Source organism: Sylvia atricapilla, chromosome Z (genome assembly GCF_009819655.1).
Source record: "Sylvia atricapilla isolate bSylAtr1 chromosome Z, bSylAtr1.pri, whole genome shotgun sequence".
Lineage (NCBI taxonomy): Eukaryota > Metazoa > Chordata > Aves > Passeriformes > Sylviidae > Sylvia > Sylvia atricapilla.
Window position 1 is genome coordinate 35,442,719 of NC_089174.1, and position 15,979 is coordinate 35,458,697.

The following is a 15,979-nucleotide window of genomic DNA, read 5'->3' on the forward strand; positions in this document are numbered from 1 at the left end:
ACAGATAAATTCACTACACTAAGGCAGTTCCTAAAAAACTTCCTTTCTTGTTTTACCAAAACAGATCCTTTACTCACGTAAAGGTATCGGTAAAGGTGTCGGTAAAACAAGGAAAGAAAACCACTGCAGAGAATAAAAAAGAAAGAAAAGATTAATACTTTTCATGTGTGAAAAGAAAATCTGCATAACATATATTAATGGACAGTAAGAGATTATATCTAACAACTATGAAGTCAAAACACAGCCAGAACTAAAAGAAAAGTAATATAACAAAAAAAGAGGAAAAAAACCCCACAAAAACAAACAAACAAAAAAAGACCCCACAAAAAACAATCCCACATGTATTTAGAAAGACAAACCAAATTAAGATCCAAGATAAACAAAAAAAAACAGTATAATTTGAAAGTACAAAAGTATGAAAGTATATTTGAAAGAATATGAAAGTAATTTCATACTTTCACTGTTGTCCTGCAGCAGCAGTAACTAAGGAACTGATTAAGGTGATTTAGTCAAATCTAGTTTTGCCCAACAGGAAGTTATTAATAATGCAGAGTACTTCTACTTCTCCTGAGTTAAACAGAAGATCACTTGTTATCAAGGTTACCTGTTTTGTGTTTTGATAACCAGGTGAACAGTGAGTCCATCATGAATTCCATGCTGAGTCAAAGTATCTTGATCTTTTAAAATTTTTCCAGCGAATATCAACACAAGCTGATCAATGTGGGACTTGAAACGCTTAGAGATTTCTTCCTTGAACTAAACAAAAATAATAGTATTATACATTTATGTAATTAAATACTGAACTATAAAAAATAATTTAAGAAATCTGATTTTTACATCTGCTATTTTACCTCACTTGTACTGCATTTTCTGTATTTCACAAACTAGAAATACTTCTGTTACCTGAGCTCCTTTTTGCCTATAGGAAGATGGGAAATATTTCTTTGTCATTCAGAAAAGAAAATCAGAAGAATTTCACATCTCGATCATTAGTTATATGAGTTGTGACAAGAAAATTTCTTGTGAGGATTACTATGACTCTAATCAGGCATGCAGCCATGATATACATATTAGTATATACGATACTTAAACATACCCACATGTATACACATGGTAGAGTATGCATATAATTATATACTAGCAAATACATGTATACCAATGTCCACACCACTGAAGTCATCCATTGCTGAAGGACTGATGATGCAATGTCACAAAGAGGACAAATCTATCTGGACTTTTGCTGGAACTGAGTTTACTCTCTCCTTAGATGTACTTTTGCTGCCCTCCTCCATTCATGTGTCAAAACCATCATTCCTTTCCACACAGCAGTGGCTCTGCTTTCTGATTCAATGCATGATACAGCTACATGAAATGCATCTGCAGCCCAGGGCACAGTGAATACATTTTTCATTTCATTGGGAAATTATTACCAGACAAGACCTTGTACAGAAGAGGCTGCTTGCTAAGTGTTAACTGTCAAAACCACCTTAAATAACAGATTAGCTTCATACACTTTTTTTTTTCTTTTTTTTTTTTTTTTTTTCCCTGAGGCAGAATCATCTACACACATGGAAAACAGAATCCTAAAAACATTGTTGAAAAGGAATGCAAAGATCATCTAGTTCTAACTCCTCTGCCTAGGGCAGGGACACCTGTCACTAGACCAGGTTACTCAAAGCTCCATCTAGCTTTGAACACTTCCTGAAATAGGGCATTCACAGATTCTCTGGGCAACCTGTACCAGTGTCCCCACAGTAAACAATTTCTTCCTAATATGAAAGGGGGTAAAGTCATCACCCTCATATCATCACTCCATGCTCCTTAAGAAGTCCCTCACCATCTTCCATGTAGGTCTCTACTGGCCACTGAAAGGCTGCTCTGAGGTCTTCCTGGAGCCTTCTCTTCTCCAGGATGAACAAAAGTCTCTCAGCCTGTCTTTACAGGACATGTGCTCCAGCCCTCTCATCATCTTGGTGGCCTTCTCTTGGCTCACTCCAACAGGTCCATGTCCTCCTGCACTGTAGTCTTCAGAACTGGGTGCAGCACTCCAGGTGCAGTCTCATCAGAACAGTGCAGAGGGACAGAATCCCCCTTGTTCGCCCTGCTGGACACGCTGCTTTTGGCTGCAGCCTGGGATACAATCAACTTTCTCGGCTGTGAGAACACATTGCTCAGTGATGTCCAGCCTCTCATCCACCAGCACCCCCAAATTCTCCTCAGGGCTGCTCTCACTCCACCCTGCCCATATGTGTATTTGGGATTGCCCCAAATCAAGTGTAAGACCTTGCATTTGGCCTTGTTGAACTTCATGAAGTCCACATGAGCCCACCCTTCAAGACTGTCAAGGATGGCATCCCTTCCCTCTAGCATCTCCTTCACACCACACTGACTGGCACAGGTTGTTAGGGGGCACTCAATCCACTGTATATGTTACTGACAAAGATGTTAAACAGTGCTTGTCCCTGTACTGATCCCTAAGGTCACCACACATCACTGGTCTCCACTTGGACAATGAGCTGTTCACTGCAACCCTTTAAATTCATTATTCACTGAGTAGTCCATTTGTCAAAGCCATGTCTCTCCAGTTTAGAGACATGTCATGTGACAGCGTCAAACACTCTATATATGTGTACGTAGATGATGTCACTCACTTTTCCCTCATCCACCATCACTGCAACCCCACCACAGGCAACCATCAGATTTGTCCTTCATGAAGCTGGGTTGACTGTCAATCTTCTCTTTACCTTCCATGTTCCTTAGCATAATTTCCAGGAGGTTCTGCTCCATCATCCTACCAGACACTGAAGCAAAACTGACAAGCCTGTAATTCCCTGGGTCTTCCCACTTTCCCTTCCCAAAAACATATGGATGTTCTGTTTAGACGTTTTCAGTCTGTGGGAATTTCCATGGGGAACTACCACAATTTCACAAACACAATGGCTAGTGCCTTAGCTACTCCATCGCTCAGTTCCCTCAGGGCCCATGGATGTATCTCATCAGATCCCATGGGTCTTGAACCCGATCTTCTACAGAGGATGATGGCTCCTCATTCTTCCAATCCTTGCTTTCACCAACTAGCATAGCATGGCTGCAGCACTTGCCAGTGAAGGGAACAGGCTGGGTATCAGACAGTGGGTGCTGAGCTACTGTACTGTGTATCATCTGTTTCTCCTGGATTTTATTCCTCTCTTCCTCTCAATCATTACTATTATTGTTGTTGTTATTATTACTGTTGTTGTTGTTTTAAATATTAAACTGCTCTTTTATCAATCCATGAGTTTTACTTCTTTTTGTTCTGATTATCTTCCCCATTTCACTAGGCAAGAGAAGAAGTGATGAAGCAGTTGCATTATAATTCCTGGCTGGGTTTAAACCATGACAGATTATGATGATGGAAATTAATGCATATTCAGGCAGTTACAAAAAAATAATTTTGGTGTTGGTTACATCTTCTGTTTGCACAACATAACTAAATAACAGCATCAGTAAATTACAGTTAAAATACTTTGTCCACTGGGAAAACCAAAAGCAGAAGGAGTTCAGCATCATTAGCTGAAAATTATGAGCTTTCCTGTCCAATTCTCCTACTGCGGTGACTCATCCTTTTAATTATCATGTAATAATCCAACCAACAATGTCAGCTCATTTGCTTTATTGTTCTAAAATACAAGTTTTACTTCATTGTAATAATACTATGCCTTGTGGTATTACAAAGGTGTTCAGTCATATCTGAGCGTAGGAAAGGACTCAAAGTTGTGAAAATAACGTTTCAATTCAACACATTTGACACATCGTATATTCATGGAAGCTAGTTCATTGTACTCCTCTAGTAACTGACTACAGTAAATATACTGTAAAATCATGTCAATTTTTTACATGATTAAGAGAAAACTATGTGGAGAGAAACACAGTGGGAATCAGACTAAAACACTGGACTAATGTCTAGACAGAGGCTTGGTTTTCCTAGGGAGAAAAGTAAAAAGCATTCTTAACCAGAGTAAGTTGATTCAAGATTACATTCTTGTCAAAGCATGGCAACTTGTAGATTTGACATGAATTAGCACAAATCCAAAGCTCATTTTGTTGAAGCACTTTGCCCAAACTATCATTTTACCTCAAGTTAACTTGTTTACATAAACCTTTTTTTTGGCTTTGAAATACAGGAGCAATATAGTTTTTCATATTAAGAACACACATTGGCTTTTTAGCAGCGTATCAGCACTTCTTGTTTATACTTGCCATGGGTTAACACAGCTTGGTTTTTAGCTAAAGAAGAAACAGTTCCCTGTAACCCTGTAGAGACCTGTTAATTTCCTGTGGAAAGGACAGGGACCTATCAGAGGTCAGTTTTTAGATACTGACATATTATATGGCCACTGAGGAAGCCGGATGCAACTTTGTGAATACACATCTAAAGCTGAGACTATGTCCGAGCCGCCCTTTTCTTTCCAGCCAGAGGAGCAGGTAACAACCGGCCCCCGGGCTCTGCCATTGCCACAGCCCCAGTCTGGCCTGGCTGTGCCCTCGGGCTCTGCCGCTGCCATAGCCCTGGCAGGGCCTGGCCGGGCTGCCAGCAGGGAAGGGGAAGCCATGGCTGTTAACATCCAGCCAACCCGGACTCCCCACAGCAGCTACGGCCCAACTGGGCTGGGCACATCCTGATTGTTGCCAAGGGGTGGGCAGGAGGCATCCCCCAGTCAGGCCGCTCAAAGATCCCTTGACGTGAGTTTTCTTCCCCCAGCCCCGTGCCTTTGACATCCCAGCGGCTGCTGCCCGGCAGAGATCATGCGACCACCGCAGGCCCCGGGGAAGATACTAACGCCTTCTTTGCCCAGATGAAACTTGCAGAAGATTGATCCCCTCTAGAGTGCAAGAAAATGTCAGAGTGGGAGACATTTAAAGAGACACTGTGATGATACCAGGGTCAGTTAAAGAGAAGTTGTATCTTAAATGATGAGGAGATAGAGAAGATGCCTTGGCATTTTAGGCTGAAAGTCTTCTGTGAGCCATGGTAACAGACTGTAACATGGTAGAATATTCCTTTAAATTGTGGACAGTATGGACTGGGGAGGTGGATTGAGCAAATCTGTAACTGACTGAGTGAATACTGAATTAAGCAGCTGTGATCCTGTGATCCCATGAGAAGTTTGAACAGAGAGAGATGAGATAAGAAGCCCTCTGCACCAGTGAAGAAGTGAAAAGAGATCTCTGCTCCAAGAGATGAAGAAAATCCTTTGCGTTTGAACTGTCCATTTTAAAATGACACTTCAGTTAAGTCCATGACCCATATGCAGCTCGGGAAAGCTGCCAATGGGAGAAAGCAGGTTCCTGGGTGGCTGTTTTTTGTGAGCAGCTAGGACCCACAAGAGAGCTGTTCTGTGTTGTCAGTAGAGAAATCCCATGGCAAACTAAAGAGACTTCTCTCTCCAAATGAACTGATGAGAGAGTATTTTATGGGTGGTAACTGACTAAGAGTTCTGAGTTTTGTCTCTTTACATTTTTTTGTGGGAAAGTGAACATTTGTGGGGGGGGAGGAGGAGTGTTTTGAAAGTTTCATTTTGAGTCTCATTTTCTTCTTTCTGTGTGAGTTAATAAACCCATCTTTACAGCCTTTAAGTTTGAGCTTGCTTTGTGTGGTGGTTTAGCATGGATGCAAAAAGTTTTGTTTTCCTTTCACAAGGAAGTTCTAGCATGAATAGTAATTGACAGTTTGGCTGATGAATGGGAGTGTTTCTATGCCTCTGGAAACACAGTCTTGAATCACAAGTTCTGGTGACTTTTGCCTTTTCTTTTTCTGGTCGGTGAGAAGGTAACACCATCTCGTCAATTGGGGCTCAGTCTGGGCCCCCCGGGGCCAGGCCTGCCAGGCCTCGGGATGGGCCCTGCCTGTGGGACAGTGGGTGAGGCTGGCCGTGTCCCCTCTGTCCCCTCCCGGCTCTGCCGATGGGGAGAGGAGGAGGACTGCAGACCAGAGTCTGGCCCTGCACCAGGACCACGGTGGCCGTGCTCTGGGCCTTGGTTGCCAGAGCCGCTGGTCCGAAGGAGGAGAGACTTTTAAGAACTTTTCTCTGGAGCTCCAGGGAGCTGATCCAGGTTTGAGTCACTTTAGATCTGACCAGGGGTGGAGGAGGTTTTCGTCCATCAGCGTTCCTGAGCATGCGCTCTCTCTCTCTCCCTTCCTCCCCACTCATCACCTGCAGCCTTGAAGTTCTGAGAGTCAGCTGGAGAGAAAAAAAACTGTGGGCAAAGTCTTTAACCCTTTTCCCTCCTCCACGGAATGGAGACAGAGTGATTTGAAATGCATAGAGACAGTAAATGAGACAAAGTCTGTGAAAGAACTGAGGAAGATTATTGGAAGATGAGATGGAGGAAGTGGACATTTCTGACCGGACTTCTCTAGATGTGAATTATGGGGAAATGGACTGTTTTTGTAATATCCTAATGCTGCTTGGGGGAATGCAAGTTCTACCCAAAGGGTTGTGTGTAATGATATACATGGGTTTTAATTGAGAATTTTGATTAGAATATGTCCCTGGCTCCTGGGAAAGAACAAGGAGGTTTCTATTTCTTTCGAGATAGAAGTGAATTTAGAGATGGAAGAGAATCCCTGTTTTGTACTGGAAAAGCATTCTTAAAATGATACCCCAAACATGTGAAAGCCCATGAACAGCGTGGAAAACTGTTCTATGGGTGAGACTGCACAGAATCTGCAAAAATTCCGTGCGGTTGCAGATCTGTGGCCTCCAAAGCCACCAGACCTTTTCTTGTTCTCCATAACCCTAGAGAGGCTCCCCTCCCAAGGTGATGTAGGATCGTGTTTAAATGGTGGCAACTGACTGAAAATCATGGTTTTCTCTCTGTGGTGAGTGGAAAAGTGAACAGTTTGGAGGGGGGGGCAAGGGGAAGGTGTTTGAATGTATCATTTTTTTCTTTAGCGTATATTAATAAAATCTATCTGTTTTTACTTTTAACTTGTGCCTGTTTTGCCTTTTTCTCCCAAAGTCCTATCTCCCAGTTGATAAACAAAATTTGGCGAATGTGAAACCATGACACTTTGCTTTTCTCCTAATCCTATCTCAGAGCAGAAAAGACACTCAAACCACTACAATCCATGCCAAATACCCTTATCTTCATAGCAACTTTAAAATAATCACCATTAACAAATTTGTCTTTTTTTTTTGTTCTATGTTAAAACACATGGAAACAAAACTCAACTCTCTGTGAAGCAAGTTAGGACTTTTACTACACCTGCTCAACTTGATAGCCTCTGAAGGTTTTTGCAGGGTATGGATGGACACCATAAAATGTTGATGTCTAGAGCTGAACAAATGCATACTGGTACCCAAGCCAGTCAAAGTAAACATCTGTTATCAAACAAAACAAATATCTGAATACACGTGAAGTAGAATAGCTGACTAAAGCAGATATTGTTTTGCACTGTCACTTTGCAGAGCAGATCCATAATTCAAACATTAATCTATCAACGTCTGACAACGTGGCCTTGGAAGAACCTGGTAAAGAGTTATTCCAGGCAAACTAAATGTATTAACATTCAAACTCTCCTTTGAGATATTGTCACCATATAATGATTCAAAAGCTTCTGTTGCCTCATTTTACAAAACCAGCAATGTAATAATCTTACTATCTACTCAGAAGACAAAGTGTTGTGAAAAAGTAATAAAAAGAAGAAATCAAACAAATAAAAAAATACTTTTCCAAATTCTCTCACCCTTCATCTAGATGACTGTAAAAAAAAAAAATGGTTGCTAACTCTCCCCACATGAAACTCTGTTTTGAACACAGTAGTGTTCAAAGTTTACTTCATGGAAGTAAACATCTGTACATAGAAGGCTGAACTGCAGTTTTCATTCCCAGCAGTCCTTCAAATAGTTCTACTACAAAGAAAGATTTTGAAACAGCACTACCTTGTTCAGCACTGCTGTTTCAAAACACATCCATAATATTTAAACTTTCAACTGTCTTTCCTAACAACATACACAGTTAAGCACATTGACTGAGCTCCAGTCTTACACCCACACTGAGCAGCCTCAGAAGCACACTTTGACGAGTTCCAGCTTTTATACAACAGAATTAATGGTTAAAGGTCACCTTGACCCAAGAAGTAAAGAACCAAACACTCATGGCCACAGCTGATAGCTGTGGTTTCCTTTTGTGATGAATCATGACCTGGTCATCTCACAACCAACTAAAAATGAGCCAGTAAAACAGGGTTTCATTGCACAATTCAATGACACTATACAGAATGAAGACAAGAATTTATCATTTCAAGCGGAAATACAAGCACTTTTGGGCCACAACAGATAAAGCATAGCTAGAAAGAACACACAAAATAACATTTCTATGTAAGAGTACGCTATCTTTCATGTTTCAACAGAGTTACTATCTTACGGTGGCTTTGCCAATGACTCATGCTAGTTTCACAACAAAATTATTTCCTCAAATGTCTGCAACCCAATCAGACTCACAAACTGCCTGCATTTCAAAACACAAAGTCAGATTCTTGATGAGCTCAAAAAGTTAGCAGCCCATAAAGTGTAAACTGCATCAGCACATAGTAGTGTAAAGGGCTCATGACTCAAGTTCTAGCCATTTCTACTCCTTCCATGGATCCTTCAGCAAGCCACTGCACTTCTCCAAGCATTTGTTTGGTGAAGCAATGCTTCTCCACAAAAGCACTTGGTAATCTATTCTCTCTCTGATCATTATGTACCAGATCACTGGCAAAGCAACACAAACCGAAAACTCCATTTACAATAAGCACAGTCCTGGCTCAGGCCAGAGACAGGGTTCATTTTTGCAGTAGCCAGGAGGGGACATGGCCAGTAACCAGACGTTATTCTATACCACCTCCTGTCATTGACTGCAACTAGGGAAATGGAATCTCTTCCAGGGAGAAGGGGTTCCTTCTGGTCAAGAAAACATAGTGGAGGGTGATGTCTGGTAATGTCTGTTATCAAGGGAGTTTTTTCCGTATGAATCATTGATTTTCTTGCACCCTCTGTCATTAGTATTGTTGCTGTTAATATTTGTTTTCTTATCTCATTGCTTTTTCCAGTAAATTTGTCTTATCTCAACCTGTGATCTTGGCCTTTTGTGCTTCCAACTCTCCTCTCCAGCAGGCCTTGGGTTGACTGATAACTTAAGAGTGAAAAGAGAAAGTGTAAGTTACAGGACATTAAGATTCAACTCAACCCATTGACGTTTTTGTGCTGTGTAAAAATAGGAAATGCTTCAACTCCTCTCTTTCACTGTTATTTTCATCTTGAAAACTCTCAGCTGTATTATACAATGCTTAACTAATTTATACAACTTTCAACATTATTTAACAAATAAAGCATGGGCTCAGGGGAGAGGAGGAGGGGAAAATGTGGCAGAGAGAAAGAGTGGCAGTGTGGTTTGGAAAGTCTCAGTGGGGTCAGTGATAAGGGAGCAACATTCCTAAAAAACAACAGCACTGTTTAGCAAGAGCCAAAATCACTGTGTTACCAAGATATTCTCACACTTAATACAAAAAACAGCACCATATCAACTACTAAGAAGAAAATTAACTCTATCCCAGTCAAAACTGGAACACCATGTCACCATATAATCCAAATTCTTAAGATTTTACCCTAACTTTACTCCCAGACAATGACCCTATTTACAGATACAAGGTTTATACTCACTAGATTGAAATACTGATTGGTTTTAAAAATCTTTACATGACATCTCTACCACAGCTAATTATTCATTAAGGTTTTCTGTGCTGTTGGCAATTCTGAAGTGTATACAGGGCAATTTTTTAAAACTGTGTGACACCCCCGACACCAAGGGTGAAGTATCCTAGCAAAACAAGTTCACAGGACAAATGTGAGACCCTATCTGACATAGACAACATTTTAATTTTTTTAAAAAAATTAATGCCTTACTTTCATTCAGAAAAGTATCTACACAAAAGATACTTCACACTACTACTTAAAAAGTTTTTTTTTATTTTACTCTGTCTGCCAGTCATTTATCAGAAAACAGCTGTTGAGTACTATGGTCAGATAACTGATACCTCTGAGTTACATCTAACCAAGCCAATGGTCAGGAAAGGCAATACACTTCTACTTCTGAAAGTTCTTCTATCAAATAACCACCTACTATTGCTCTGAAACAATTTTGATATCACAAAATGAGGGAAGAAAAAAACCCAGGTTAAGAAATACGTATGATCAGTATATCCTGAGGCAGACTCCATAAAGAATCACACAGATGTGTCCCAACGCACTGAGACACCAGACAACGCAAACCTAACACTAAATGCTTCATGTATTAAAGTGCTTTGAGACACCTGAAAAACAACAGAAACCTGAATCACAGTCCTGGAAAGAAAGAACAGACTGGGATGAACCATTATATAGTTTCAACCTATTTTGTTTGTACCATTCAGTAACCCTTGAATTACAGAAAAACAGCAAAAGAGGATTGGATCATGTTAAAAGAATTGCTCTTATAAAGTAAAGTTTCTTAAAAAGTAAAACATTACATCAAATATCAAAAGCATATGGAAGCCAGGAAAGATGCTCCACTACCAAGTTAACCAAAGCTTTAACAATGTAGCATTTACACCTGTGCGATCTTTACAAAGCAGACTACCAATTTGGGATAGCAAGAACCAGACACAAAAAATGGAACTCTGGATTTATGGATTTGAAATTCAACCATGAACTGTGTTGAAATTTAATCAAAAAATGTAGAAGCTCTCCAGTTGACAAAAATCAGTCTCAACACAGTAGATACATTTACACTTAAAATTAAGTAGCTTATGGGTTTTATCTGTAGTTTAGTCTAGTGCAGAAAGCACATTTGTGTTCACCTGCTTTAAAAAACACACTAGAAGCTATTAAATATGCTGCTACTGAAAACTGTGATCCATACTGAAGAGATATTCTGTTTAAAGGTTGAAGCTAAATAAAAATTGGGGGAAAAAAACCCTAAACCTGCAAAAGGATCTAATCTGTTTTCTGTGGAACTGAACTCAATTTCACTAACTCTTCCTGATGGGCATTACTCTGAAATTCTCATATAATCAAAGGACTGACAATCATTCTGTGCAAGAACTTCAAGTTTCTGGAATTACTAGCACAGATTTACTGTATCCACTGTTTGTTTGCCCAGCAGTTAACAACACACAGCTAACCATGTTACTCTATTTCAGAGCGTTACTGCTCACTACTCAGTATCCTGTATGTGTGCTACACACCCATAGACAGTAACTCTGGACCAGTTATAATAAACTCACGGATACTTCAAATGTCAACAAAGAGCACTAAAATAGCTCCAAGAAGCATCAGCAAGCTTAAACTCTCCTAAAACCCCCTCATTCTAAATGATGAAGGTAAAAAACCTGTTTTTCCATTTAACCAGTTCCAGCACCTCAACACTCAGACAGTTCAAGTCACTGACTAAGACATGAAGGCATGAGTCGCTCCTAAAATGAGTACACTACTTCTTTGTACACAAGCTTTACCAAAACACATTAAGACAACTCTGCTAAGCAAGAAGTTGCCAAGACTCAGAAAATTGCCACGAACTCAGAAAATGAACCAAAGGGAAAAAACACAGGAGGACAAGAGACAAACAGTTTCAGTGAGCCAGAGTATCAGCACTGTCTGGCTCAGTTAAAGTGAAAAGTTTATAGTTACTTATCTTTTACCAATCATGTATTCATTAAGTCTCTGCTTTGAGCAAGACCAGTATCATACCCAGTCATGAGTGCAAATATTTGGTCCTTGTCCTAACACTGTGCCAAACTGTGCTCAGCACAATTAAATAGTTTTCAGAGAATAAAAGACAGATGGACAGCAGTCGCAATCAACTGACCCCCCAGAGCGGCTTTGTACTTAGTTTATTTTCAATACCAACCTGCATACTCACTGTTCTGGCTATACAACACAAGATCAAAGTAACAAATCTATTCTGCTGAAGTCTTCCAATACAGGAAAAAATCCAGATAGAAAATTTGCAGACCTAGTTTACATCAATATAAAATATAATTTTTAGCCCTATTTGGCCCTGATGATGTGAAATATTTTCCTAGAAAATCTAGATTCCTCTTCTAGCAGTATTCTGAAATGACTGTGAAGAAATAAACAAATCAATTCTTTCAGTTCTAATGATGGCTACAGAAATATACTGAGGGATATTTTTTTGTTTTGCTTTGGTTTTTTGCGGGGGTTTTTTGTGTGTTTTTCGAGGGGGTGGGTTTCAGCCTGCAAGTTGCTGGCCCACCTATCTCAACTGTACAAACCACTTGCTGATCCCAGAGGCATTTGAAGAGATGTTGTCTGGTATTTAAGATTCAGGTATATCCTGGGATAACTATGATGATTCTGTATCCCCAGTCGTCTGTTCTGTGTGTGCTGTAGGTTGTGTTCTGTACCTTTAAGAGTGGTTCTGAGGGTGAAGCAGGCAAGAAAACGTGCACAGTTTGTTTTGAAAAGTGTTCACTCCTCCACATTCCTTTTTTTTTTCCCTTCTTCCTCGGGACTGTGTGTTTGTCGGATACTCAGACAGTGACCGGGAGAGGTGTTTTCCCCTTTTAGTTAGTTTAGCTAGCTGAGGCAAAGAAGCTTCCTGGACTGGTTTTTTTTTTTTTTTCCTTTTTCTCAGGACTGTTTAAGTCTGCTCTGGACTGAAAACTCAGAGAAGGACTGGGATCTGGCATCCATGGCCCACCGGGGCCTGGACCTTGGCATTTTCTAGCACCAGAGAGACTGAGATTGATAAAAGACTGAGAGAGAGCCGAGCTAACTTCTGGCGAGAACTTCCTCAGTTTTGCCATCTCTCTTTGGAGCAGCGAGAGGTTTTATTGTTTCATTTTTTTCATTCCTCATGCTCGTGGGCATTTTGTTTGTTAAATATATAGTTTTTTCACTTTTCTCTGAGGAAACTATTTTTCCCCGGACCGGCTGGGGGGAGGGGCCGTTTGGGTTTGCTCCCCAGAGGAACCCCATTCAGAGGTTTCCTCCCAAAATTGCCCTAAACCAGGACAATAAATTCTAACTGGAAAAAAACCCCACGCCTCCATACGGCTCTAGAAACATTACATCTACTGTTGATGCTAATCAACAGCTCACTTTTGCAGTTTAAGAGAAAAGGCCAATATCAGTCACACTACAGGGACAGTGCATTTTTTAGTGCTGTTACACTGCCTGGGACTTCAATCCAATGGTCAACCCAGCAGGGCAATCTTACTTCTCAGGAATTAAGTCAAAACAGTTCCTAAAGAGACAATACCTAGAGTTTAAGATCTCTGTACACAACAAAGACATCTGAAGTAATATCCTCTGTTAATTCTCTAAACATGCATGACTGTTCTCAGTAAAAATTCCAACTCTTGACAGGTTTTACAACTATTTCAGTTTATGACCACTCTTTATTTGAAAACCTGGCAGTTCCAACAGTGTTCAAATCTGAAACAAACCTGTTAAAGTCAAATTACAAAATTTACAGCTAAAGTAAATATGTTTTTTATTTTCAAAGGTCCCAAACTAATGGCTGACTACTTTTCAGGACAAACACAATCCTGAGGTCAGATGCAGTTTATGAGTGTCTTTTGAAATATCCTAACAAAACAAAAGTCCCGAAACTGCAAAGACTTTTACAAAAACTGCATTGATGCTGCTCTGTGGAGAACAGAGAAGTGAAAAGCACCCCTTTTAGACTCAGACTGCTGGAAAAGCAGTGGACAACATTAAACAGCAAACACAGTCATTTTACTTTTGGGAGAAATGCCTAGATCAAGCTTGCAGAGAGAGTAGCTCACAGCACTCAACACTGCAGCTGCCAGAAGACAAGAGAAGAGAGTAGATTCAATGCGTTGGCATCTGGAGAAAACCTCAGTGAAGGTCTGGGACACTTCTAGCCCAAATGCTGATAAATAAAAGGAAAAAAAAGCAACAACAAAACAAAAACAAAATAAAACCAAACTGAATCTAGATTAGATGTAAGGATAAAAAAAAAACGGAAGAAATATTAGCATTTTTTCTATTCACAGCAACTAGATGAAACAAAAGTCTGACAGTCTAGCTGAAGTGCTAGCACTACATTTGAAATTTTGGAGCCTTTACTTCATCTTTTGTATCTTCTTCTATTAATCAGACAGCGTCCTTCAGCTCACACTTAAGGAATGATGTCAAGTTCTGTATATAAACATTAGTGGTGCTTTCAGACATGTAATCTTTTCTTGATGAGGTCTGCAATACCAATGACACACAAAAATTGTGGAATAGCACAAAGTTGCTGCATTTAGAACCCTTTCAAGGAAAAAACTTGGGAACAAGAGAAATCCTAGGGAAAATGAAGGAAGTTCTGAATATAGAAATGTCTACATCCTTTACAAGCAGGAGACTCTGCACTTTTACATTTTGATAGTATCCTTTCCATGATTTGCTGTGTTCTAATTTAAATAAATGAAGTTGTAGTCAATAATTGCATAGCAAACCTTCTACAAAACCAGAAGACTTGCAGGAAACAGTGTCAATGAATCAGCAGGTGTCACGAGTTTGAGACAGGCAGCTGGGGCTCAGACTCGCAGGAAGGCACAAAATCCCTAGTAACTTGGTTATCCGACAGTACTGCCATGCCAAGTACTGTATCCATAACTAGCACATTTAGGTACAGGAGACTGCAGATTTTACACAGTACAAGGCTATGACTTCCCCAAGTTGAAGGCCTACTTACTGTTTTTAAAGACAAAAAGGGTTAGATCAAAACAACCACTGGAAACACAGAGATAAAAGTGACCGCATATTTTTCTACAGTCATGTTAGCCAGCCAGTGAGACAACTACCACCAAAACCAGTCAGATCAACAGGACAACTCACAGCTAGAAAATTAGTAAAGAGAAGGCTTTGGGATGGCCTAATTGTGGCCTTCTTGCACCTGATGGGAACTTACAGGAAAGATGAGATAAGACTGTTTGCAAGAACATGTGCTGACAGGACAAGGGGCAATAGCTTCAAACTGAAACAGAATAGGCTTAGATTAGAATTACAAAAAAATTCTTTACTGTGGGAGTGGTGCGTCACTGGAACAGGCTGCCCAGAGAAGCTGTGGATTTCCCATCCACGGACATGTTCAAAGCCAGGTTGGATGGGGCTTTGAGCAACCTGGTCTAGCTGAAGGTGTCCCTGCCTATGACAGGGGAGCTGGAAGGGGAAGATTTCTTAATGCCTCATTCCAACCCAAACCATTCTATGACTCAACAACTTCACGAATGAGCTACGTCCGCCTTCCCAGGCGGCCCTCTGCAGTGCAACCGAGAGAGAAGTCGGGGAGGAGGGTCCGAGGCGGCACGTTTCTCCACTACCCCCGCTAGCTCCAGACGGCAGCAGTCCTCTCCTTGGCCGAGATCGGTGCTGGTGCAGAAAAGCTGCTTTGTCACCGGGACGGGCCCTGACCCCGCGCTGCCGGAGGCGGGAGTCGCGGCCAGGCGCTCCCCTCCCGGGCGCCGCTCCGCTCGGCCCCGGCCCCAAAGTGGCCCCGCCGGCCGCCTCAGCCTGCTCCGCCGCCCCTCACCTGCCGGATGCTGCTGGTCTCGGAAACTGCGAACTCCTCCTTCTCCTTGGGAGTCTTCACCGTGACTTTGATGATCCGCGGCTCGGAGGAACCGGCGGAGTCGCGGGTGGGGGAACCCGGAGAGCCCCCCGCGGGCCCCTCCGCTCTGTCCGACATTGTCGGGGTGGGGCAGGGCGGGGTGGGGTGGGGTGGGACAGGACAGGACAGGACAGGGGCGGGCAGGACAGGGGGCCTGGCCGGCGGCTCCGGTCGACCGCTCCCGCCGCGCCCGCTACACCGGAAAGGGCCTGGCCCGGCCGCCGCGCGCCGTGATGACGCAGCGCAACGGGGAAGTTACTAGAAAGGGACGGCGCCCGTGCGCGCGGCCCGCACCGCGCGCGCCCCCGAGGGGCTGCGTGTGCCCGCGGGGACT

General features: G+C 41.8%; 1 protein-coding gene across 6 annotated transcripts in view; it reads right to left on the bottom strand.

Moving 5' to 3' along the window:
* Window positions 1–15,760, bottom strand: part of UBQLN1 (ubiquilin 1) — a 34,421-nt gene extending 18,661 nt beyond the window's left edge. For 3 of the 6 annotated variants that reach the window (XM_066338843.1, XM_066338841.1, XM_066338840.1), the window contains exons 1-2: window positions 15,568–15,757; window positions 605–756 (exon numbers count right to left, since the gene is read on the bottom strand). In XM_066338843.1, the coding sequence (XP_066194940.1) occupies window positions 605–756; window positions 15,568–15,723 (308 nt within the window). In that variant the 5' untranslated portion in view covers window positions 15,724–15,757. Of the gene's footprint in view, window positions 1–604; window positions 757–15,567 lie in introns of all 6 variants that reach the window. The other 3 variants (XM_066338838.1, XM_066338842.1, XM_066338839.1) reach the window with 2 other exon arrangements.
* Window positions 15,761–15,979: the final 219 nt, after the last annotated feature.